The sequence below is a fragment of the Gobio gobio genome, assembly GCF_949357685.1.
Source record: "Gobio gobio genome assembly, chromosome: 5".
NCBI classification, from domain to species: Eukaryota; Metazoa; Chordata; class Actinopteri; order Cypriniformes; family Gobionidae; genus Gobio; species Gobio gobio.
Window position 1 is genome coordinate 31,024,200 of NC_137101.1, and position 24,191 is coordinate 31,048,390.

Sequence of the window (24,191 nt, forward strand, 5' to 3'; positions counted from 1 at the left end):
TCACCGTAGCATTTTTACAGTCTTTTACCATTAAAATCTAGCCTGGATGCCAGCCGAACTTAGCCCCGCCCACAACATTTTTACTCGGGCAGTTCGGTCTGGACTTGATCCGTAGAGAAGTAATTATGCCCGAACAGAAACTGTTCGGACCAATGAAATTGTCAAGGCGGGCTTTAGACGATGATGGACAGATGATCAACAGTAACGTAATCATCCACGTCATCAAAGAAGCTTGGGTTGAGTTTGTTCTAATCCTAAACGGAGAACTTGTTCGTATATGCATACACCTTTACTATTTCTCTCAGAAATGATGATCGTGTTGGTAAGTACTCTGTGTATCCTTAAATTCTTTTTTTACAACACCGGCAAAGATTGTTTACACTCATCTTTTTCTTCTAACGTTAGGCTACTTATTCCAGCGTGCGTGCAGGTACAGGGTTGCCAAGTTTTTACAACAAAAACGTTCCTCAAAACTAGCCAATAACAAGCCCAATAGCTTTCCAGGGGGGGTTCTCCGGGAAAAAAGCATTTGGGGGATAAAATATGTGTTATTTTGGCAGGGCTGCAGCTAAAAATCGCATTCCTGGGTCTGTATATCACATAATTGGGGTCGCTTCAACCCGTGAACATGGCAACACAGTGCAGTTGAGTTCTGTTGACATTTGACAACTAACGTTATGCGTCGCTCCGTTGCTCTGATTGGTTGTAGGTCTATCCAATTGAGGTCTTTCCTGGTTCGGTTGAAACACGCCCCATAATCACAGCCCAACGGAGCAGTATCAGACTCATATTCTGACTAGAATTGAGTATGACGACGTCAGGCTAATTAAAAGCACTTTTTTTTTTTTTACAGTGTAGGGTTCAATAGGGATAGGGGCAGATGTAGGGGGGCTTTAGGAATAGGGACAAGTAATGTCCCAATAAGGCAGCGCCCATTTATGATTTTAATACATATAAACATATACTGAATATGTTCTTATTATTGCATACTGTTTTATAATATACAACAATACTCTGAGGTGCAAACAGTATCTGTCACTAGTACCGGTCAGGGTTTAAATTATGACGAGAGTAGGCATTAATCTAGAATAGTTAATCGTGGTTAAAAATGACTTTCTGAACCAAAATTAAGTACAAATTACTAGAGCCTGGACTATGAAGACACATCATGTAGAAACAGGGCTTGACATTAACTTTTTTGCTCACCAGCCACTGTGGCTAGTGTTTTTCCAAAGTTACTAGCCACTCAGCATTTCCACTGGCCACACTTGTGCTGTTAGGAAATTATATTTTATATGATTAAAGTTGACTGTGGCATGCTTAAATTACTTGATTTTGAGTCATTTAGGATTTAGAAGATTTAAAACCCTTTCAAACTTTCAAATGCAGAGTGACCACCAAATCAAGACTACATTGTATATCAGCTGGTATGTGCAGGTGGGCAATATGAGCATAGGCTAATATGAGAAATTTAACATGATATGAGTAAAGGAGAACATTATAAAAACAATAGCACATTTTAATTTTTTTTTCAGATACAGTAGGTTTATTTAATATGTATACATTTATTTAACATCTGTAGTTGTTTGATTATCATTAATGACAGACAGGTATTTAATTGGGCTGCTGAATGCATGTACGTAATATTCTGACATGTATACAGTTATTACCCACCTGTTTACGTACACTTAAGCCATAACCGACTGTGTTCATGCAAGATACTCACACAATGGACAATTTGACATCTGTGTGCACGTGTATTTGACCATCCAGGTGCAAGGAGAATTAATCTCGCGTGACAGAGCGAGAAAGAAAGTACGCGAGTGAGAGAGAGCACGCGAGAGAGCGCTTCTGTTTTGTGTCATTCAGCGCGATACCACCTATTCCGCCTTCACTAACTGCAAGTTAATCGATAAAGAATTGTAATTTTGTGATACAACGGTCTTGGCATTTCATTTGGCTGTAGGCTGAAATTATATTCAACCCTCCAAAGTGGCTAGTGGGAGTGGCTGCTTACCACAGCTGAAATCTACCCGCATTTGGCAGGCTGGCGGGTGTTAATTTATTTATTTATTTATTTTTAATTGACAAAAAACAGCAAAATACAAACCTCTCGTAGGGGGAAAGAGAATATACACATACATGTAATTACAAATGTTGTCAAAATACAAAAGTTAATAACTAAACAGAAAACAACCACAAAACAAAAACAAAACAAAAGGGGCTAATTAAAAACACAAATCAATGGCAAAAGGCTAAATATACTAACGTTAACATTTGAAGCGGCACACACAAAGGGAGATTATTCAAAACAATAGTTTCCTAGATATGTCACTACACATTTTTATGGCAATTTTAGTTGATTTCATCTTTTTCAGTGAGGTAAAATATAATTTAAAATCATTTATAAACCAAACAAAAGAAGGCTTAGAACATCTCCACTTACTACAATGAATATGATATTTACCCATAAGAATAATCATATTGACTAAATCTGATACTGACGAATCTAAATTATCCATGTAAAAGAGGATGTGTGTCAAGGTGAGAGTAGGGATATTATCAATCTTAAGTGATATCCAATTGTGTAGTTCGGACCAAAAGCTATTGGACATGGGGCAAAAAAAGAACATGTGTTCCAAAGTCTCATCAGTCATCTGGCAAAATGCACAAGGGTCTACATCAAATTTAAATCTTTTTCTGAGAAAGTCCGCAACCGGATATGTTTTATAAATTATTTTAAAGTGAGTCTCTTTGACTTTTGGGGAAATGGGCCATTTAATAAATTTAAAATGTGATTTTCCTATGGACAATGCACCCATATTCGGAACCTGTACACACAATCCTCTGTCATAATCGAAAAATAACCTAGATTTCAAAACATTATTAATATATTTATTATTACATTTATTGTCAACTAAGATACAATTGTTAATAACTAAATTTGGTAAAGTTGGTAAGGGTCTTCTTATTGCATACAACAATGTGTTTCGAATTAACTGTAATAATGGGACAGGTATTGCTTTACAGATCTTATTGTATTCTCTATAAGTACAGTTTATGTTATATTTGTCTAAGAAGGCTTTATGTCCCAAAAAGTTACCATTTTCATCTATAACATCATTCACAAACACAATGCCCTTATCATACCAATCATACCTAAACAATGATTTCCTATTAATCATAATGACCCTATTATTCCATAAGGTGGATTCATGTGGAGAAAAATTATGGGTGAAGATCATCTTCCAGTATTGAAGAATTTGTTTGTGGAATTTTGATAATTTAACAGGAATTTTGGTCACCTCAAAATCACATTGCAAAAGAAAATCAAGCCCTCCTACCTTTTTAAATATATGTCTAGGAATGTGAAACCACATTGCATCCGGCTGTGATAGATATGTTTTCAACCATTTAATCTTAAAGGTCCCAAACATTGATTCAAAATCCAAGGCTTTGATACCCCCCATATCATACTCTTTAACAAGCTGTGATTTCCTAATATAATGGGTTTTGTTTTTCCACAGGAATTGAAAAATAATTGAGTTGGCTTTCTTAATATTACCGGAAGAAACATACAGGGAGTGACATGGATATATTACTTTGGAAATACCTTCTGTTTTAGATAGAGTAACCCTACCGAAGATAGTGAGGTCTCTGGAGAGCCAGCGACTTAAGGATTTCTTCATATCAATTAATCGGTTAGAAAAATTAACATCTTCCCTTCTGATAGCATTTTTGGATAGAAGTATTCCAAGATATTTCACTTCAGATTTAACCTCAATTGAAGATATGATGGAATCTGTTGATGAGTGAATGGGAAGTAGCTCACATTTTTTAATATTGAGTGTTAATCCTGAAGCTTTAGAGAAGATTGAAACTGAATCAAGGGCAACATCAATCATTAATTTATTCCTTAAAAGCATTACGGTGTCGTCTGCAAATTGACTAATTCTGAATTCCTTATCAAACATTGAGATTCCATGCAAATCGGGGTTATGATTAATGAGGATGATAAGTGATTGAGTGGCTAGAATAAACAGTTTGGGAGAAATCGGGCACCCTTGTCTTATCCCACGGGGCACCTCAAACCTAGGAGTTATACCAGGATTCAGGGACACAGAACTATATATGTCAGTATAAAACATCTTAATTATTTTACAAAAATTATTCCCAAAACCTAAAAAATCTAATACTTCAAATAAAAAGCCATGTTCAACAGTGTCAAATGCCTTGTAAAAATCGAGAAATAGAATAAAGGCATCAGTATCAATAATATCTCGATAGTCAAGCATGTCTAGTAATAGTCTGATATGATTATGTATATTTCTACCCCTCATGAAAGCTGATTGACACTCATCAATAATATATGATAATCCCTCATTCAGACGATTAGCATAAACATGTGCCAGTAATTTATAATCGTTACAAAGCAAAGTAATTGGTCTCCAATTATCTAACAGAAATGTATCTTTATTAGGTTTGGGAATTAGAGTGATAATACCATGTTTCATAGTAGGAGAAAGATTACCTTTTGATATACAATCTAAATAGGCATTATAGAGCATTTCTCTGATATCACTCCAAAAGAAGGATAAAAACTCCACAGTTATCCCGTCTATTCCAGGTGATTTCCCCTTAGACATCTGTCGAACTGCCAAGTCTAGCTCCTCAATTCTTAGCTCATCTTCCATAAGTTGTTTAAAGTTATCATCCATTGTCTTTTTAAACCCTTGAATCTTATTTAAGAAGAAGCAACAATCTTCTTTAGAAAAAAGTGATTTATACAAATTACAGTAGAAATCTTTGATTTTTTCGTTTACTACTTCTTGACTTTCAACAATAATATCATTGATTTTTAATTTCTGAATTTTTTTCTTTGACTGTCTTTGTTTTTCCAGACTAAAAAAATAGGAAGAGTTTTTTTCCCCTTCTTCAATCCAGCGAGCCCTTGAACGAATAAATGCACCCTTGGCCTTTTCCAGATATATATTATCAAGATGGGACTGTAAATTGTTTAATTCAGTCTGCTCTTCCACTGTCAAATCACCTTTACTGCACAATGTAATGATATGACTAATGATGTCTCTTTGTCTTGTCTTTTTAAGTCTTAATGCTTGTTTACTTGTCTCAATAGCTATCTGTTTAGCTTTGAATTTGAACCATTCCCATTTACTCATAAAACACATTTCCAATTCATTTACTTCTTTAACCAATTGTTTAACTGCATTACAAAATTTAGTATCTTCCAAAAGGGTATTGTTAAATTTCCATATGGAGTTTATGTTATTTTCTCTTCCACCCGGTGAAAGAGTCAAATATATTACACAATGATCAGTCAGGGGTGATGCTGAGATTTCACATCTGTTTACCTCATTCACTATATTGTCTGAGATTAACCAATAATCCAATCTTGAGCACTGGCCATTTTTAGATGGGTTAAACCAAGTAAATTGTTTTCTGGTTGGGTTTTTCATTCTCCAATAATCTATTAGATTGGCCTTTGTGATCAATTCAACTATTGTTCCATCAAACGTGTGGCAGTGTCTCTTTGATGGTAGGCGGTCTAGCCAAAGATCAGGGGCCAGATTAAAATCTCCCCCAATTATTACTCTATTCGTTGAAAAAAGTATTTTCCATTCTTCTAAGCACTTATTTAAGAATGAGAAGAGATTATTGTTCTGTGCTTTGTTATTATACCCATACACACATAATGCAATGTAGTTTATGCCATTCAATTCTATTGCAACCATTAACCAATAGCCGGTAGAGTCACTCTTATGGTCAATAATTTTCCCAGGAAATCTATTTAATAAGATCATAACTCCTGCTGAGTGTGACGTTCCATGACTGAAAAAGATAGAGTCTCCCCATTGCAATTTCCAAAATTTTGTGTCAGCCTCAGCTGAAAGGGTTTCTTGCAAAAAAACACAATTAGCTCTTTGCTCCTTACAAAAAAGAAAAATAGCCTTACGTTTTACATTATCTCTCAACCCCCTAGTATTTAACGAAATAAATGACAACATTTAGATAGTATATAATCTATAAACAATGCACAAAAGAGTGTAACGATGCGCAGGAATGAGTAATTAGTCCTAAATCAACATATTTAGTGTCACTAACCCTCTAAAACATAAAAAATCGAGGAAGAAAAGGAAGATTATTTAACCGAACAGCAACTATCTCAAGAATCAACTTCGCCTTTGTTGTAGGCTACTTTTCTTAATTTTGGCAGCCAAAAGGCTAATAGACTACCATACCAGACAAAACATATATACATATATATATGTATATACACATACATACATATATACATGACCAGCTTTAATAATATTTAAACAGGTAAACAGCAACAACAACAAAAACAACAAAAAACATTCAGTGTCCGCCCTATGCTGTCGTGAAAAAAAAATTGGAGTTATCAACGTATGCTCCTATCGTAACATATTTAACCTCGGATGTTCGGTGACATTTAAAAAACAAAAGGTGCTGGTATTGTTAATACTTACATATCGGAGCGTTTAAGTCAACCAAACAATAAAAATAAAATCTCTCAGTCAAACGTAAGTGCAGGCTGGATTTCCGACAGCCATTCAAGTGATAGCAGAACGAGTGTTCAATTTGGGTCCACTCTCCGATTATCGATCAGTGCGTATCCTTCCTTTAAGAATGCCCTTTTACCGGTCTTTCTGGCTTCTTGGACCAGTGGCCAAAGCTTTGCACGCGCCTCCCGGTCTTCTTTCGAGAAGTCTTCTTTGAAACGAATGTGCATGTCTCTACACACTCTCGCATCCTTCGACTTCTTCCAAACATCATCCCTCACCGTTCTCATCCTGAACTAAATGATGATTGCTCTCGGTGTGTTATTTGAGGTAGCAGCGTCGCCTTTCCTTCCCAGCCGGTGAACAGTGTCTACTGTGTCTCGCAGCCGCTCCACAGACATTGGAACAACTCTTGTCAGTATCCCGATGACAACTTCTCTCGTGTCTTCTCCATCCTTTTCAGGAAGACCAATCATCCTCAGATTCCACCTTCTTTTGTAGCGGGCTTGCTCTGCACAAGTTTCTTTTAGCAGGCTGTTTTCTCTCTGAAGCCCTCCTATTTTTTTCTGAAGCACGCAGATTTCTTCACGGTTTTCTTTTGTAGCGGCTGTGTTAGCTTCAATACGTCTGTCGAAGCTTTTCAAAAGTTCCGTCTGCTCATCCATTTTTCTGGTCAGAGCCTGTACTGCATGTAGAATTGCAGCGGCAGTATTCGCGTCCTCCATTTCTCTTCGGTGCCTCTGTTTCTTTGGATTCGGCTGTTTCACTGGCGTATGATCCTTGTTAATTTTGTCTTCTTTAAATGAATGATTCTCCGCTTCCATTTCTTCCTCAACGTCAACTTCGTCACATGCCTCGTGGAGCGCATTCAAATTGTAGTTGTGATCGGACATGATTCCAAAAAACAAGGAAAAAGCCCTCAGAATTATGTGATGACTTAGTTTTGTCACTAGTTTTTAACACAACGTTAAATAACTGTTTACTAGAGGGGTTGACACACTAGTTTATCACATTTCAAGGACTAAAAAGCAACTTTCTACCAGAGCCTGCAAAAGTGCTACCACTCACTCCGCCATTTTGAAACCCCCCCTGGCGGGTGTTAATGTCAAGCCCTGTGTAGATTCAAAGAAAAAGAATGCCTGGAAATCTATTTGTAATTAATTTAATGCAAATGAACACACATCTACAAACATAATACAACAACTTCAGGTAAGAATCATCAGCTGTATTACCCAACTGTTTTGTGAAATCTGTGGGTTGACCTAAAATAGGCCTTGAGGAAGAATATAAACTATGCTGAATCTCAGTCTGGGAACAAATGAAAAAACTTGCTCACTCATTAACTCACTAAACAACTTTGTGTTCACCTGATCATGTCTGAATCAAACTTAACCTCCAAATTGCTTTATTTTTAATCGCTGAACACATGCAGACATACTTCTGCCAGAGGTCTACATTGTCCTATAATAATTTAGCCTGAGGATGGCACTGTAATGATGATTGATAGGCCCTAATATACACACATAAAAAGTTATCTTAGAAATATACCTTAATGTAGTTGTCACTGCAAATTTTTGTCAGTTCTGTTTTGAGACTTCTGTTTTGAGACTCCCATATCAGATTTGTTACACTGCGTTTTGTTTATCTCATACCTGTTCAGATTATTTCATTTTGATTTATTAAAACTGCTGCAAAAACCCCCATTTCAGTTCTCCTTCTTCCCCACCTGCACAGTTACAGTAAGTTACAGTTCTTACAAATTAAGTAAGTTTTATTTATCCTTTATTTTACCAGGATAGTTCCATTGATTTCCAAAAGTTCCAAAATCTCTTCTTCCAAGGAATCCTGGCCAAAATGGCTGCACAAAAAGTTTCACATATTTTTATTTTTTTTATTTTTTTTTACAAATACATAAAATACAACACATAAAACCAACAATGATTGATCCAGCACTCAAATAAAGTGTGCTTTTGTGAAATGGTGTACATTCATGAGATGAAGACGTTATCAATTGTTTGCATGTACGTGTGTGTGTTGTGTGTGTTTTAATTATACATGCGGGTCAACCCTATCAGTGTATTTCACCATGCTGAAATTAGGTGACATCAGAGAGAATCCTCACGCTCATTGGTTGCCACCACTGAAGATGGGCAACACTTTGCTACTAGCGTATATATACACTAGTAGCGTAGCATATGGTTATGCAAAGAGTGAAAATTAGACAATGGAGCCACACTTATTTTCATGCTTTACCAGCAACAACAGGAAAATCAGTACCTGTACGGCTGAAGAAGCGCAAAAGGTTTGAAGACAGAAAGTCTGATTAAGACAAAAAAAATTAAAAATAAAGATAGAAAAAGGAAGAAAAATTGGAGTAAACAGCTGGCAATATAGTGTCTTAACACTAGGGGTGTCCATGGTTAACCGATTAACCGATTAACCGTTAAAAATTGCGTAACCGAGTGAAACATTTTGCTCGGTTAAGTGGCGTCAATGGCGTGCTTTGAATTTAGTTGTAATATATTTTTGCACCACTAGAGACCGCCAGAACGCTCCCAGACATTTGTAATATCCACAAGAAGAAGTCATGAGTTTTCTAACATGAAGCGGGCAAAGAAAAGTACAGCGTGGGAGCACTTTAACATTGAGAGTGACGGGGCAAAATGCAAGTATTGCAATGCAGTGCTTAGATATACTTCAAGTACAACCTCGTTGTTGTACCATCTCAACAGCCAACACCCGGGGATCATTAGAGAGGCGGCCGCGGGGCCTGCGAGTAACTTCGCCCAGCCTACCATCCCCACGATGCTAGCGCAAAACACGTGCAGTGGTGCTAAAGCCGAATCTATAACACAGGGGATTTGCAGAATGATTGAAAAGGACATGATGCCAATTAGAATGGTGGAGGGCGAAGGCTTTAAAGAACTGATGAATATTGTTCAACCCCGCTACAGCATTCCCTCGCGTTCGGCAATCACACGCCGCATTGAAAAACGATATGAGGCAAAAAGAGATTCGCTCAAAGAAGATCTACAGTCACCTGATGTAGTTGCCATCACTACGGATTGCTGGACTGCTCTAAACACGGAAAGTTACATAACTATTACGAGCCATTACATTGACGAAGATTGGGTTTTAAAATCATTCGTCCTTTTAACTGAAGCCCTAACTTACCCGTTCGCCATACAGCTGATAACCTAGCAGAGAAGTTAAAGGAGTCCGTGGGTCTTACGGGACGAGTGATTGCCTGTGTGCACGACAACGCAAAAAACATTGTGGCTGCTAATAGAGGTGTTGATTGGCATTCTGTGTCATGCTTTGCGCATACGCTTCAGCTAGCTATAAATGATGGATTTTCTCTTTTTTTGAACCGCGTCATCTCCGCTGCTGCAAAGCTTGTGAGCCATTTCAACCACAGCTCAGTGGCAACGAAAGCGCTTGAAAGAAAACAACAACAAATGAAACTGCCACACCACAAACTAATACAGTCCTGTAAAACCAGGTGGAACAGCGTCTGTGACATGTTTGAGCGCCTATTAGAACAGCGGTGGGCAGTTACTGCGGTGCTGTCAGATCGCACTGTGAGCGACTTTTACTGCTCTGTCCTTACCACTGCATGCGTTTTATTTCTATAAATGCATTTCCAATGTGGTCCAACCAGTTATTAAAGGTCTAAAAACGAACTACCCTTTTTTTGTGTGTCTGTATCTCGGGGTTGCGGCGCGCACACCAGCTGTTTCAGTTAGAAAAAAAGGTTGCCGGTCAAAGTGACCGGCAGAGATTTCGTTTTCCAGACATTTTGATGATAGGCTATGCCGATCAACTATCGCCTCTTAATAAGTAAAGTTGAAGAAAACTGGAGGCAGGCTATGTAACTTAAAAAATGACATAATCAGGCCGCCGAATGCAACATGTTTATTAGCCTAACTTTCAAATAGACGGAAAAAACATTTTCTACTAGGCTATGGTTCGTTTCTTCATTCGGATCTATTTGCGATGCGATCCATTCCATTCTAAACAAACAAAGCAGTTTATGCTTCGTCCTTGTTTCATTATTAATTTAGATAATAATTCATAAATGCACGCATAATTATCAGTGAACTTTATAAATGTTGCAGATGTTTTACATGCATGCACAAACAAATGCCTTTCAACTTATGTGTGCAAAATTCAGCTTGAAATGTCTTTTAACAATTTAAAACGAAAAGAAATAGGCTACTCTCTGATTATGTAATCGATGATGTGCATTTCTCTCTATAGGCGCGTTCACTACGGAGATGGCGGTCGTCAACTTAATAAATTAAAAATAATAACCCCCCGATCACACAATGTCGTGGAATGTATACGGCAAAACTCATTTTGGCGCGCATATGATACGCTGTTTTTCGCGTGCATATGATACGCACTTTATGGCGTGACACGCTCTCTTGGGTAGGTTTAGGGTAGTGGGGTGGGGGGTTGGTATGTATAATACGCCATAAAGTGCGGATCATATACATTCCACGACATTACACACTCGTACTATTTATATGCATTTTTCGTGAGATCCGGCTGGGTTAACCGAGTATTAACCGCTAAGGGCCTCGGTTAACGGTTAATGAAAAACTTGAAAACGTGCAGCCCTACTTAACACCATTGCTAGAGAACTGAACACTCTAGCTATAACACTTTTAACCATGGTAAAATCACTGTACGACTGATCTCAAGTAGCTTTTTGTTTTTATAAAGTAGCAGCAAAAACGTCTCGGTTACGTATGTAACCCTCATTCCCTGAAGGAGGGAATGGAGACGTACGTCGGAAATGACCGACGAATTGGGATCTGTTTTCAGAGACCAATCTACTTCGAGTGTATAAAAACGAGCCAATGAACATTGGCATGCGGTCCACGCATTCCACGCACCCCCCGCGTTGCGGGTATAAATACGGAAGTGAAAGTACCGCATATTGTTTTCAACTGAGGAGCCGAGATAAGTGACTCTGGCCTTCAGCTGAAGCACAGCACCTGGCGACGAGACGTACGTCTCCGTTCCCTCCTTCAGGGAACGAGGGTTACATACGTAACCGAGACGTTCTCTTTCAGTCGGTCACGTTCGACGTGACTATTGGACAACGCTAGGAAAGCGTGCCCGTCTCGGGAGATGGTACGCTGCAGAGCCACATCCTTCAATGGAAGGAGAGGTGGAAATACGCATAAGGACTAACCTATCAGGGTAGTACGACATATGGAAGTCTCTGGGTTTGATCCAACCTGGTCCCAGGGGGGAAAGAACACACCAAGAGACGACAGAGCGGGCTCTGTCCAGGGAAAGACACGGGGCTAGCCCATTGGGGTAGCAGGTACCGTGGAGAATACACATATGGGGTAGCCGTTAGGGGACCGCAACATATGGAACCCAGCCTACACACACGTTCCACAAGAATACGGGTGCAGGCCTGGTGTCAGACGGCCGCAACATCTGACACCGAAGGGGTGACGGAGGGGCTCACAGGGTTAGCCGTTTCCGGGGAACTCAACTGGAGCAGATAGACGGACGTATCCGTCCCAGAGGGCGGGAGTGGCGTTGCAAGCCGACACTAGAATGGGTACTTAGCGCTACTGGCCACTGGGGGTGAGGATGCGGGAAGATACCGGCTCTACACGGAGGCTATAAAATCTAGTGAACGTGTTAGGTGTCGCCCAGCCCACAGCTCTACATATATCTGTCAGCGAGGCGCCTAGAGCCAGCGCCCAGGATGAAGCTACACTCCTTGTGGAGTGCGCTCGCACCCCGAACGGGCAAGGCAGGTCTTGGGACTGGTAAGCCAAGACGATGGCATCCACTATCCAGTGGGCCAACCTCAGCTTGGAGACAGCCTTTCCCTTCTGCTGGCCTCCGTAACAGACAAAACGCTGCTGTGAGGTTCTGAAGCTCTGAGTCCGGTCAACGTAAGCGCGAAGAGCACGGACGGGACATAACAAAGCTAGGGCTGGGTCTGCCTCCTCCGAAGGCAGCGGTTGCAGGTTCACCACCTGGTCCCGAAAGGGAGTGGTAGGAACCTTGGGCACGAGAGTTGGCCGGCCCGAATTCTAGGCACGATTCGTCGACCGAAAGTGCATGCAGGTCCCCTACCCTTTTGATTGAGGCCAATGCCTTCAGGAGAACTGTCTTCATGGACAGGATTTTTAGCTCAACAGACTGCAAAGGCTCAAATAGAGGCCCCTGGAGTGCTCTAAGCACCAGGGCTAAGTCCCAAGAGGGTAACGAGGTTGAACGAGGAACCTCTGAGGAACCTGGCGATTAATTTGTGCTTACCTAAGGATTTACCGTCTACTGCATCGTGATACGCCGTTATTGCCGCGACTTACACTTTGAGGGTGGAGGGAGACAGCCTTCGCTCCAGCCCATCCTGCAGGAAGGAAAGCACAACGTTAATCGAACACTTCCGAGGGTCTTCCCGGCGGGAAGAACACCACTCAACGAACAGGTTCCACTTCAGAGAGTAGAGGCGCCTCGTAGAGGGGGTTCTAGCTGAAGCGATGGTGTCTACCACTGCTTGTGGCAGGCCACCTAGAACCTCCGCGTCCCATCCAGGGACCAGACATGGAGATTCCAGAGGTCTGGACGCGGGTGCCATAGGGTGCCCCGCCCCTGAGAAAGCAGGTCCTTCCTCAGGGGGATTGGCCAGGGAGGGGCTGTCGCGAGGAGAGTGAGTTCGGGGAACCAGGTCCGGTTGGGCCAGTAGGGCGCAACTAACAAGACCTGATCCTCATCCGCCCTGACCTTGCATAGTGTCTGTGCGAGAAGGCTCACTGGGGGAAACGCATACTTGCGTAGGTCCCGGAGCCAGCTGTGCGCCAGTGCATATGTGCCTAGGGTACCTAGGGTAAATAAAGTTGACTTGACTAGGGTACCCCCGGTCAGGGAATAGTACCACTGGCAATGGGTCGACTCCGGAGAGGCAAACAGGTCTACCTGTGCAACTCCGAAGTGGTCCCATATCAGCTGGACACTCCGGGGGTGGAGTCGCCATTCGCCCGGAGGTACTGACTGACGAAATTGCTCGTTGGCTGTCTGGTTCAGCGCACCTGGGGTGTGAATGGTACGAAGTGACCTCACAAACTTCTGACTCCACAGGAGGAGATGGCGGGCGAGCCGGAGCATGCAACGGGAGCATAGACCACCCTGTCGGTTGATGTACGCAATGGCCGCAGTGCTGTCCGAACGGACCAGTACGTGCTTGTCCCGGAGCGGTTTCTTGAACCGGGCCAGGGCAAGACGTACCGCCAGTAACTCTAGGCAATTGATATGCCAACGCAGTTGTCCACAGACCCGAAACTGTGTTTGCACAACTGCAGTCGTCGAGATAGTTGAGTAACCGAACGCCGCGTTCTCTGAGCGGAACAATGGCTGCCTCGACGACTTTCGTGAAGACGCGAGGCAACAGGGACAGCCCGAAGTGCAAGACTTTGTACTGATATGCCCTCCCCTCGAACGCAAAGCGTAGGAACGGTCTGTGTCGAGGAAGGATAGAGACATGAAAGTATGCGTCCTTCAGGTTGATCGCTGCGAACCAATCTTGGGGACGGATGCATTGGAAAATGCGTTTCTGCGTTAACATTTTGAACGGGAGCTTGTGCAGGGCCCGATTCAGAATGCGCAGGTCCAAGATTGGCCTTAACCCACCCCCTTTCTTGGGTACAATGAAGTAGGGGCTGTAGAACCCCGACCTCATGTCGGCAGGAGGAACCGGCTCGATCGCGCCCTTCGCCAGCAGGACATCGATCTCGGACCACAAGACATGGGCATCGCTGCTCCGCACGGAGGTAAAGGGGATTCCCTTGTACTTGGGAGGCCGGCGTGCGAATTGAATCGCATAGCCGAGTCTGATGGTATGGATGAGCCAGCATGACGGCCTGGGGAGACCTAGCCACATTTACATTTACATTTAGTCATTTAGCAGACGCTTTTATCCAAAGCGACTTACAAATGAGGGCAATAGAAGCAGCTAGAGCAGTCCAAGGGAAACAATATCAACAATATGCAAGTGCTGTAACAAGTCTCAGTTAATCTAATCTATTCTAACAGTTTATTTTATAGTTGCTTTTCTTTATTTCATCTCCATGTCTCTATGCATTTGTGTTTATTTCAGGATGCCCAAATCGAGAGGGAAAAATCTATATACAACATATCTGGTGGCTGCACTGTGCTTGTAGTTGTCTTCTTGCTGGGAAAGCTGTATGTTGCCAATGCTGGAGATAGCAGGTAATACATATTTTAGATATTTATGCACTTGAATGTACGGATTTGATTATTTCCTTATATATACATATATGTGTGTATGTTTTTTTTACCCCTCAGAGCCATTATAATCAGAAATGGAGTGATAATCCCTGTGTCCACAGAATTCACCCCTGAGTCAGAGAGACAAAGACTTCAGTTCCTTGTAAGTTGCAATGTCATTCACTCCATGGAAACAATTTATATGTCAAGGAGATCAAATTATTTCACATAATGTTATTATGATTATAATAATGTTATTATATTCATTTTATTGTGATTATAAATTGTATTATCCCTCTCATAAATGTTTTAAAAGAAATATGTTTTAAAGCCATTTTTTAAGTGGGGAGCAAAAAGTTCAACTCTAATAAACCTTTAGAAAATACTGATCTGATCCAATCTGAACTAAGGAAGTATGAAGTTATGTTTACCATAGGCTTTATTTTACTTATAAATTGAAAAACCCATTGGAACCCATTAGGAAAATTTCAAAGGAATCAGCGGCAAATTAGTCTTCTGGGTTCTTATGTCATCCCTCTATAAAGTTTAAAGGACATATATAGCACACACAGTTTCTGCCAATGTCATGTTAATCTTAAGTAGCTATGTAGTAGTATTGCATCTTCATATCCCTCATATCATATCTGTCTTTAGTTTGATCATATTTATAAAAGACAGATTCTTTCCGAAAACAGTCAACCCTGTGCAGGCGTGCAGTGGGCGGAGCTAAAGACACACACACACACACACACACACACACACACACACACACACACACACACACACACACACACACACACACACACACACACACACACACACACACACACACACACACACACACACACACACACACACTCACACACTACATCATGGCATTATCCCTGGATAACTTTCGATTCACTATACGTTTGTGCTGTTTACATTATATGCACTTCACTCACTGTCTGCGATTTCGCCTCATGACCGGGAACAAAGCTGCTCCGGATAAACAAACTGCATCCACTGTTTCCTTAATGCTGGGTTATTTGGGAAGCTGAACAAGGTGATCTTTCCCTCACAACCCAGAAACACACTTCTTTAGTGACATTATTGATTTTGTGGTTTAAAAAACAAAATAACAGCGCTGCCGACAGCTTCCGTAACCCGAACGAAGCACGTTGAACTTGTTTGAATCCTGAAGGAGTGTATTTGGCACAGAAATACTCTTTATTTGGCCAACTCTTTAACAATGTAAATAGGTCAGAATGCATGAAGTTGCATTAGACAAGCCCGGGGGCTATAACTGTGGTAACTCCAAGCACTTAAAGGGCCTTTAAGGCCACAGTTACCACAGTTATAGCTGACAGGATAACTTATGTCTAAAACTAATTATGAATGAATGTACCATTGTTTGTCGCACTGTCCTTCTTGCATTCATTGTTCAACGTTTTCAGTAAAGTGAGTACATATCAATCGATCTGTAACAAAGCAATGGTGTCACATGGTAAAAACTTTGTTACTCACAACTGTGTGTTGCAACATTACTGTTGGATCCAATATAGTCATCTTTTATTTCCAGTCTCTCTGAAAAGACTGTGTCGAATCGTGTCTTGTTTAAAAACAAATCTGCAGTAAAATGAAGCGAATTAACAATGTCTTACTGACACAATCTGGAAGTTAATCCATGCATAGGATGACAAGGAAGGAAATGCAAAACTGTGTTTTTCCATAACTTGGCACTGCAAAATCCTCTTGTAATCCTCAGAGGCATCTCTATCATTTTTGTTGCTGGAGACAGGAGTAATTCTGTGTTTGCATCTCTCTCGTATTTCTACTTCATGACATGCACGAATCGGTGGGCGGTTCATTTTGGGAGCTTGGTTTCAGCAAAAGCTATTTTTAGACTAGTTTTGAGTTTGAGTTCTAGTTTTGAGTTCTGAAACTTACAGGATATTTTTATACTACAAAGACCTCTTGTATAAAAGATCAAGGAAAATTAGATTTCTTAATTCATGACCCCTTTAAGCAGTTTTACGAAGAAGAGTGCTTTACAAACACCAATAAAAGGTGACATACATTACACCCCTTTTAATTTATGAAATTTATGCTATTATGTGCTAAATCATATTTATATTGTTTGGAAGATACTTACAGACAGCGTTGTAGCTTGGCTTGCTCAGTTGGGGACACAACATTTTTCAACTAAATATCCAAATAAATCTAATTATTAAACTAAATTAACCATATAAACTAAATTAATGATCTAATTACTGTTCTAAAGCCCACATTGTCACTGTATGATAATTGAAATTAACTGATGACATCACCGTTTTCTCCAGAACGGCTATACGGCTGAATAAAATTCTGTTGCATTATTTTCCTGTTTAACACTGTGAAGCTGCTTTGAAACAATCTGCATTGTTAAAAGCACTATATAAATAAAGTTGACTTGACTTGACTTGACTAGGGTATCTGGGGCCCCTGTGCAGGTTGTTGCTGTGGTCCCTGAGAATCCTCACCACCTTTCTCTCTTCTAGCGACGACCCTGCTTATAGTAATTTAAACTGTTTTAAATGCAGGCTTGTATTGGTGGATAAGTTTGTTAGTTTTGAGGTGCAAGTATTTAAAGTGGACTTGACTAGGCTGGTTATTTGTGCACTTATATACAAATCTCCTAACTATAACCTGGAGTTTTGGGGGGAATTCTCTGAATTTCTATCTTCTAAGATTCTGTGTTGTATGGAGCCCCTTAAAGGTACATGGTGGTGAAAAACATTTAGGATGATTTTTCAAAGATTTTTCAAAGATTTTGTTCTCTCGCAAAGAATTGGGCTCTCTTGCAAAACCTGTTGTGAGTTCGGAGTGTAAGCACTTCCTGTTTAATGTCCCATTGGCAGTGTTTCAGACAGCTGGCAGTTAACAATGGAGAGGTTCATAGTGTTTTATTTTGAACTTGGACTTCTAAGTTTTCAGATATGTATAATTCCTATATGCAGGGCATTAGCTGTCCATTTTTCTAGTCTAAGTTTAGATGAGTTGGTGACACAGAGTGCAGTGATATTTTGAACGACAAAGCTCCATTTAAACAGGTAAAATAGAAAGCTATATCTCAGCCCTGGCGTTACAAAGAGAGTCAGTTAATTAGACAAAAATGGAGAAAAGTGGAGAGGAAATGTAAAAAAGACAGGATCCAAGTCGCGTATGACATACTCAGAGATTGTATGGTTTCATATAAACGGTTTGTTAAATTGGCCAAGGCACAGTTTTTTTTTTGGACCTAATCTCACAGATCCATTATAGTCTGAAAGTTTGATTTCGGGTAAAGTCCTGAATCCTGTATTTCTCACTGTTGCTGATAGTTTTGGAAGAGCTTGTTAAAACATTTTGCAATTGTTATGGATAAGATTACTACCATTAGAGCTAGCATCTCTAATTCTGTTCTGGATCCTGGTTGTCATCAAGCCTCTCCTGACCCAACTGTTTATGTTTGAGCCTGTTTCATACTATCTGTTTGTCTGGCTATCACCAGACCAAGCTCAAATTAAGATTGAACATTGGTCTGGGGAGTCTGCTATGTATTTTTACTGCACAAGAGGCGTGATTAATGAGCATAAATTAAATGACTCTGTACGCAATTGGATAGTCCTTCAACTAATCAGACCACAAGAGGTGTGATCAACAGGCAACCCATCGCTTCTCTATCCGTCGTCATGTTAAACACACCAATAGCGCGCCAGGTGGATAAGCCAGTCTGTGATTGGTTTCCAACAAAAGTGTGACAGAAGCAGTAGAAATTAATGTACAGGTTTCAAGACTGAGTTGCAGGGCGAAATCAAATCGCAGGCAGATCAGGCTGGGTTTACCCAGTCTACCTATCTGTTAGAAATTATTCAACATCTTAAGCCAGCTGTCACAAACTGTTCTGACACACACGGGTTGAGGATCCAAATGCAGCCTTGAACCTTGATGTGGATCTATAGGGAGCTCTATTTCCTCCTCTCTGCCTATCTCCTCTGGGGTTCTTCAAGGTTCTTGTCTTGGCCTCGTCTTGTTTTCTCTAAATGCTTCCACTGGGATTAGTCTGTCAACTGGCAGAGGATGGTGCTGCATTTGATTACCAGGAAATGCAAAAACATATAAAATGTAGCCTTGAATTCACTGTATATCATTTGGATAAAAGCCAATTGTGCAAATGTAAGATGTAATGTGTTGGCATAGTTTGCAAAGACTTGATTTGCTGTTTGGGTGTGATTTTCTCTCTGTATTTTTTTAGGGTTTCATGCAGCCCCATCTGTTAGGAGGAGAGTTCACACACTTGGAGTTCCCCAGAAGGGTGCAAAGGAAGGAGGTGGGCAAGAAGATGTTGTACCGAGACTGGACCATGACTGGCTGGTGAGGTTATTATATATATGTTTTATATATATATATATATATATATATATATATATATATATATATATATATATATATATATATATATATATATATATATATATATATATATATATATATATATATATACTACCAGTCAAAATTTTGGAAACTGTACTATTTTACTGTATTTTACTGCATTTTAATAATATTTCACAATATTACAGCTTTTTTGTATTTTTAATAACATTAATGCAGCCTTGGTGAGCAGAAGAGACTTCTTTCAAAAACAATCAAAATAGTACAGTTTCCAAACTTTTGACTGGTAGCATATATATATATTTGCTCTATCACTGTTGTGCAGAAACAGTTAATCTATTCAGTTAATGAAAACACAAATTGTGCAAAGCTATGGTCTTTTTTTAGGGATTAGAAAGGAAATGTTTTTTCATATTGTTTTGTTCTGTGCAGAAACTACACTCACCTAAAGGATTATTAGGAACACCATACTAATACTGTGTTTGACCCCCTTTCGCCTTCAGAACTGATTCAACAAGGTGCTGAAAGCATTCTTTAGAAATTTTGGCCCATATTGATAGGATAGCATCTTGCAGTTGATGGAGATTTGTCGGATGCACATCGAGGGCACGAAGCTCCCGTTCCACCACATCCCAAAGATGCTCTATTGGGTTGAGATCTGGTGACTGTGGGGGCCATTTTAGTTCAGTGAACTCATTGTCATGTTCAAGAAACCAATTTGAAATGATTCGAGCTTTGTGACATGGTGCATTATCCTGCTGGAAGTAGCCATCAGAGGATGGGTACATGGTGGTCATAAAGGGATGGACATGGTCAGAAACAATGCTCAGGTAGGCCGTGGCATTTAAACGATGCCCAATTGGCACTAAGGGGCCTAAAGTGTGCCAAGAAAACGTCCCCCACACCATTACACCATCACCACCAGCCTGCACAGTGGTAAGAAGGCACGATGGATCCATGTTCTCATTCTGTTTACGCCAAATTCTGACTCTACCATCTGAATGTCTCAACAGAAATCGAGACTCATCAGACCAGGCAACATTTTTCCAGTCTTCAATTGTCCAATTTTGGTGAGCTCGTGCAAATTGTAGCCTCTTTTTCCTATTTGTAGTGGAGATGAGTGGCACCCGGTGGGGTCTTCTGCTGTTATAGCCCATCCGCCTCAAGGTTGTGCGTGTTGTGGCTTCACAAATGCTTTGCTGCATACCTCGGTTGTAACGAGTGGTTATTTCAGTCAAAGTTGCTCTTCTATCAGCTTGAATCAGTCGGCCCATTCTCCTCTGACCTCTAGCATCAACAAGGCATTTTCGCCCACAGGACTGCCACATACTGGATGTTTTTCCCTTTTCACACCATTCTTTGTAAACCCTAGAAATGGTTGTGCGTGAAAATTCCAGAAACTGAGCAGATTGTGAAATACTCAGACTGGCCCGTCTGGCACCAACAACCATGCCACGCTCAAAATTGCTTAACCCTCAAGGGACCTTCATATTACAGCCCTTAATTGGACCTTCGTGTACACATTTGGGCACGGGGGTCTGAGGTGTGATCCCAAATATTTTTTTTAAATAAATATTATATCAATGTCTTCACTAATATAAAAACTATCAATTTATGCAGTTTTTTTATTTTTGTTGTATTTTTTAATTTATTTACCACTAAAAGTACCATATTTTTATGTAAAATATATCTATTTTATATATTTAATTTATGTATATTTAAAATTAATTTAACTTCAGTAAAAAAAAAATATTCCAGCATGTTCAGACAGCCAAAACCTAAAAATGTGATGACTTTGGTGTCCTATGTTGGTATAAAATTTAAATAAAGATAAAATATCAATAGCCACTAGATAGCAATAGTACCCAATGGCTGCATAGCTGCATAAAGGCTGAACTCTATAAATCAATGTATTAACGAATTTAAAGTTTTACATTTTATCACAAGTTAAAATTGTTAAAAAAAAAAAAAAAGCATCTGTGTTGTTTTGGACTATGCAAAAATGCCAAAACATGCTTAGACAAATCTGACCATGCAATAAGGAAAAGACGAAATAGGAGATCATGTAACATTTTTATTTTTAACAAAATCATTAAATTTAATTAACTCAAAAAGGTTAATGGTACCAAACAGGTAAGAATAACAATAAACATAATACCAAAAAAAAAAAAAGTAAGTATTAACTTTATGGTAAGTATTAACAATGTAAACCTGACAAAAACACTATTTATATTTATTATGCTTACATGCACTTGTGGCAGCAGGTAATTGTGATTGAGTGTTTTTGCATTTTTTACAGACAAGGCTGTTTTTTTTCCTGTTGCTAAGATAGACATGGCACCGTTTCCTTGCATTATGCTGCTTCAGAATGAACTGAAAATGCAACTGCCACTGAGGTGTAGGTAGCATGCTGCAGACATGTTTTGTTTGTAAGCAACAACAAATCTTGCAGCAGTGCTTTGATCTGACTTTGAAGTGTGTGTGTGTGTGTGTGTGTGTGTGTGTGTGTGTGTGTGTGTGTGTGTGTGTGTGTGTGTGCGTGCTCGCTTGCAGTGGCTGATTGGCACATTCAAATTAATGCTCTCTGTCATTGGCTCATTCAATTCTTTGTTTTTGTATGTGTGAGTGACACAATGAATAAAAAAAGCTTTGTTATTGGCTCATTGAATGTTTTGTTTGTGTGTGTGCATGTGTGAGTATTTGCCACATTCAGAATTTTGTACAAACTCACCCCTTCATTTATGTTTATGTATGATCTGCATTGTGTTGGATTTATTTTATTTTTTTGAAAAAAAAAAAAAAAAAAAAGCTCTGAAATCTATTAAATTCCTATTCATTCCTATGGGTGCCCATTTTTGTCCACGAAGGCCCAATTAAGGAGGTTTTTTTTTTCAACCACTTAACATTATAAAATCGAGTCAATTTATTTATTTTTTTTGTTCAGGGGGCAAACTTAGAAAAAGTTACCAAGCCTTGTACCGCTCCGATTAAGGGAAGTATTTTTAAAATTAAAGAAAAAAAGATTTTGCCCACATTTGTCCCGAAGGTCCCTTTAGGGTTAAATCACCTTTCTTTCCCATTCTGACATTCAGTTTGGAGTTCAGGAGATTGTCTTGACCAGGACCACACCCCTAAATGCATTGAAGCAACTGCCATGTGATTGGTTGATTAGATAATTGCATTAATGAGAAATTGAACAGGTATTCCTAATAATCCTTTAGGTGAGTGTATATGCATTTTTAATTTAATTAATTAATGTATGTGTATATGGGTGTGTGTATATATACTGTATATATATTAGTGCTGGGAATCGATTAAACAAATTAACTAATTAATCGAATTTTTTCTGTAATTAACCGCGATTAATCGCAAGATTTTAATATTTTAAGTTTTTAATATTTTGAAATTGTAATAATTTCAGTTACTCTCCAAATTAATGTATAAACAATTTAAAGACAGTATATTTTAAATATGTGTTGTAATGGCATCTTTTTATGAATGAAGGCCAGTATCACTGATACTAATGTCTCTATGAAACATTAATGACATTACATTACAGTATAACTGAAAGCTCCCAATTTCAACATTTATTAGGCTTTAAAAAAACTACTTTTAATTTAAGTGAACTTAAAACAATCTTTACATAAACTAAAATAATACAAGTTATATTTACCCATGGCCTTCCCTGTTAGACATACAGAAATGTAATAGTTATCAAACACCTTTCTTAACTGCATAAATAATAAATGAAAAATAGATTCATTGCATTAAAGCTACAATTTTCTCTGTTCCCGTAGTTCTTTGATGAACATTAATGATAGGCATTATCAGTGCTCCTGTCACTTTAAAAACGGCCGCTGACAAACATGACGCGGATCTGACGCGCTGTCCCACGGATCTCATTTCCTCACAACTCTTTAAGTTCATTTAAGACGTTATTTCACTAATTTAAGACTCCTAATATGAGAATACTCAAAATTCTCTGTGTTGTTGTTATTGTTTGTTCAAGAGCAAAAGAGAACTCGATGTGAGCAGGAGACTGACGCGAGTCTGTCTGTGCGTCGAGTGTGTGTGTGTGTGTCAGAGTGTCCCTCGATTAGCTGACATGAGACGCAGCCACACACACAGGACATTGACATACAGCGCGTTCTCTTGTGTCTTGTCGCGCTTGGAAGCATTTACATGAATAAGAGCGTGATCATGTAAGGCTAGGCAAAAATGGATATAAAAACGGACGCTGCGTTATTTGCGTTAAATATTTTTAATGCGTTAAGCTGAAAAAATGAATCGCCCGCGTTAACGCGTTAATTTGCCCAGCCCAGCCCTATACAATTTTATGATATATATATATATATATATATATATATATATATATATATATATATATATATATATATATATATATATATATATATATATATATATATATATATATATATATATATATATATAGTTGCAAGAAAAAGTATGTGAACTACTTGCAGAATCTGTAAAAATGTGAGTAATTTTAACAAAATAAAAGACATCATACAAAATGCATTACATTTTTATTTAGTACTGTCCTGAATAAAATATTTTATATAAAAAATGTATACATATAGTCCACAAGACAAAAAAACAGCTGAATTTATTAAAATAACCCTGTTCAAAAGTTTATGAACCATTAATTATCAATACTGTGTTGTTCCCTGGATGACCCATGGCTGTTTTTTTGTTTTATGATGGTTGTTAATAACCATCACAAAACAAAAAAACTGAATTTTATGAATTTTATGATTGATGGAGGTTGCTGGTTTATTGTCCTCACATTCAAATTAGATGCCCTACTTTCTTAGATTAGTCCTACTTTCTTTTCTCTTTTTTCTCTTACCAGGGCTTATAAAACCATTGAGGACGAGGACCTCAGATTTCCTTTGATATATGGAGAAGGAAAAAAGGTAACAGATGAGAGAGTGGGAGGGGAAAAAAACAAAGCAGAATAAAGCAAATAAATAC

General features: G+C 39.2%; 1 protein-coding gene across 1 annotated transcript in view; it reads left to right on the top strand.

The window, feature by feature from the left end:
* Positions 1–24,191, top strand: part of LOC307126022 (protein phosphatase 1H-like) — a 108,761-nt gene that overhangs the window by 35,045 nt on the left and 49,525 nt on the right. Inside the window, exons 4-7 of the mRNA XM_079816350.1 lie at positions 14,674–14,786; positions 14,883–14,967; positions 19,060–19,178; positions 24,070–24,133. Coding sequence (XP_079672476.1) covers positions 14,674–14,786; positions 14,883–14,967; positions 19,060–19,178; positions 24,070–24,133 — 381 coding nt within the window. The remainder of the gene's footprint in view (positions 1–14,673; positions 14,787–14,882; positions 14,968–19,059; positions 19,179–24,069; positions 24,134–24,191) is intronic.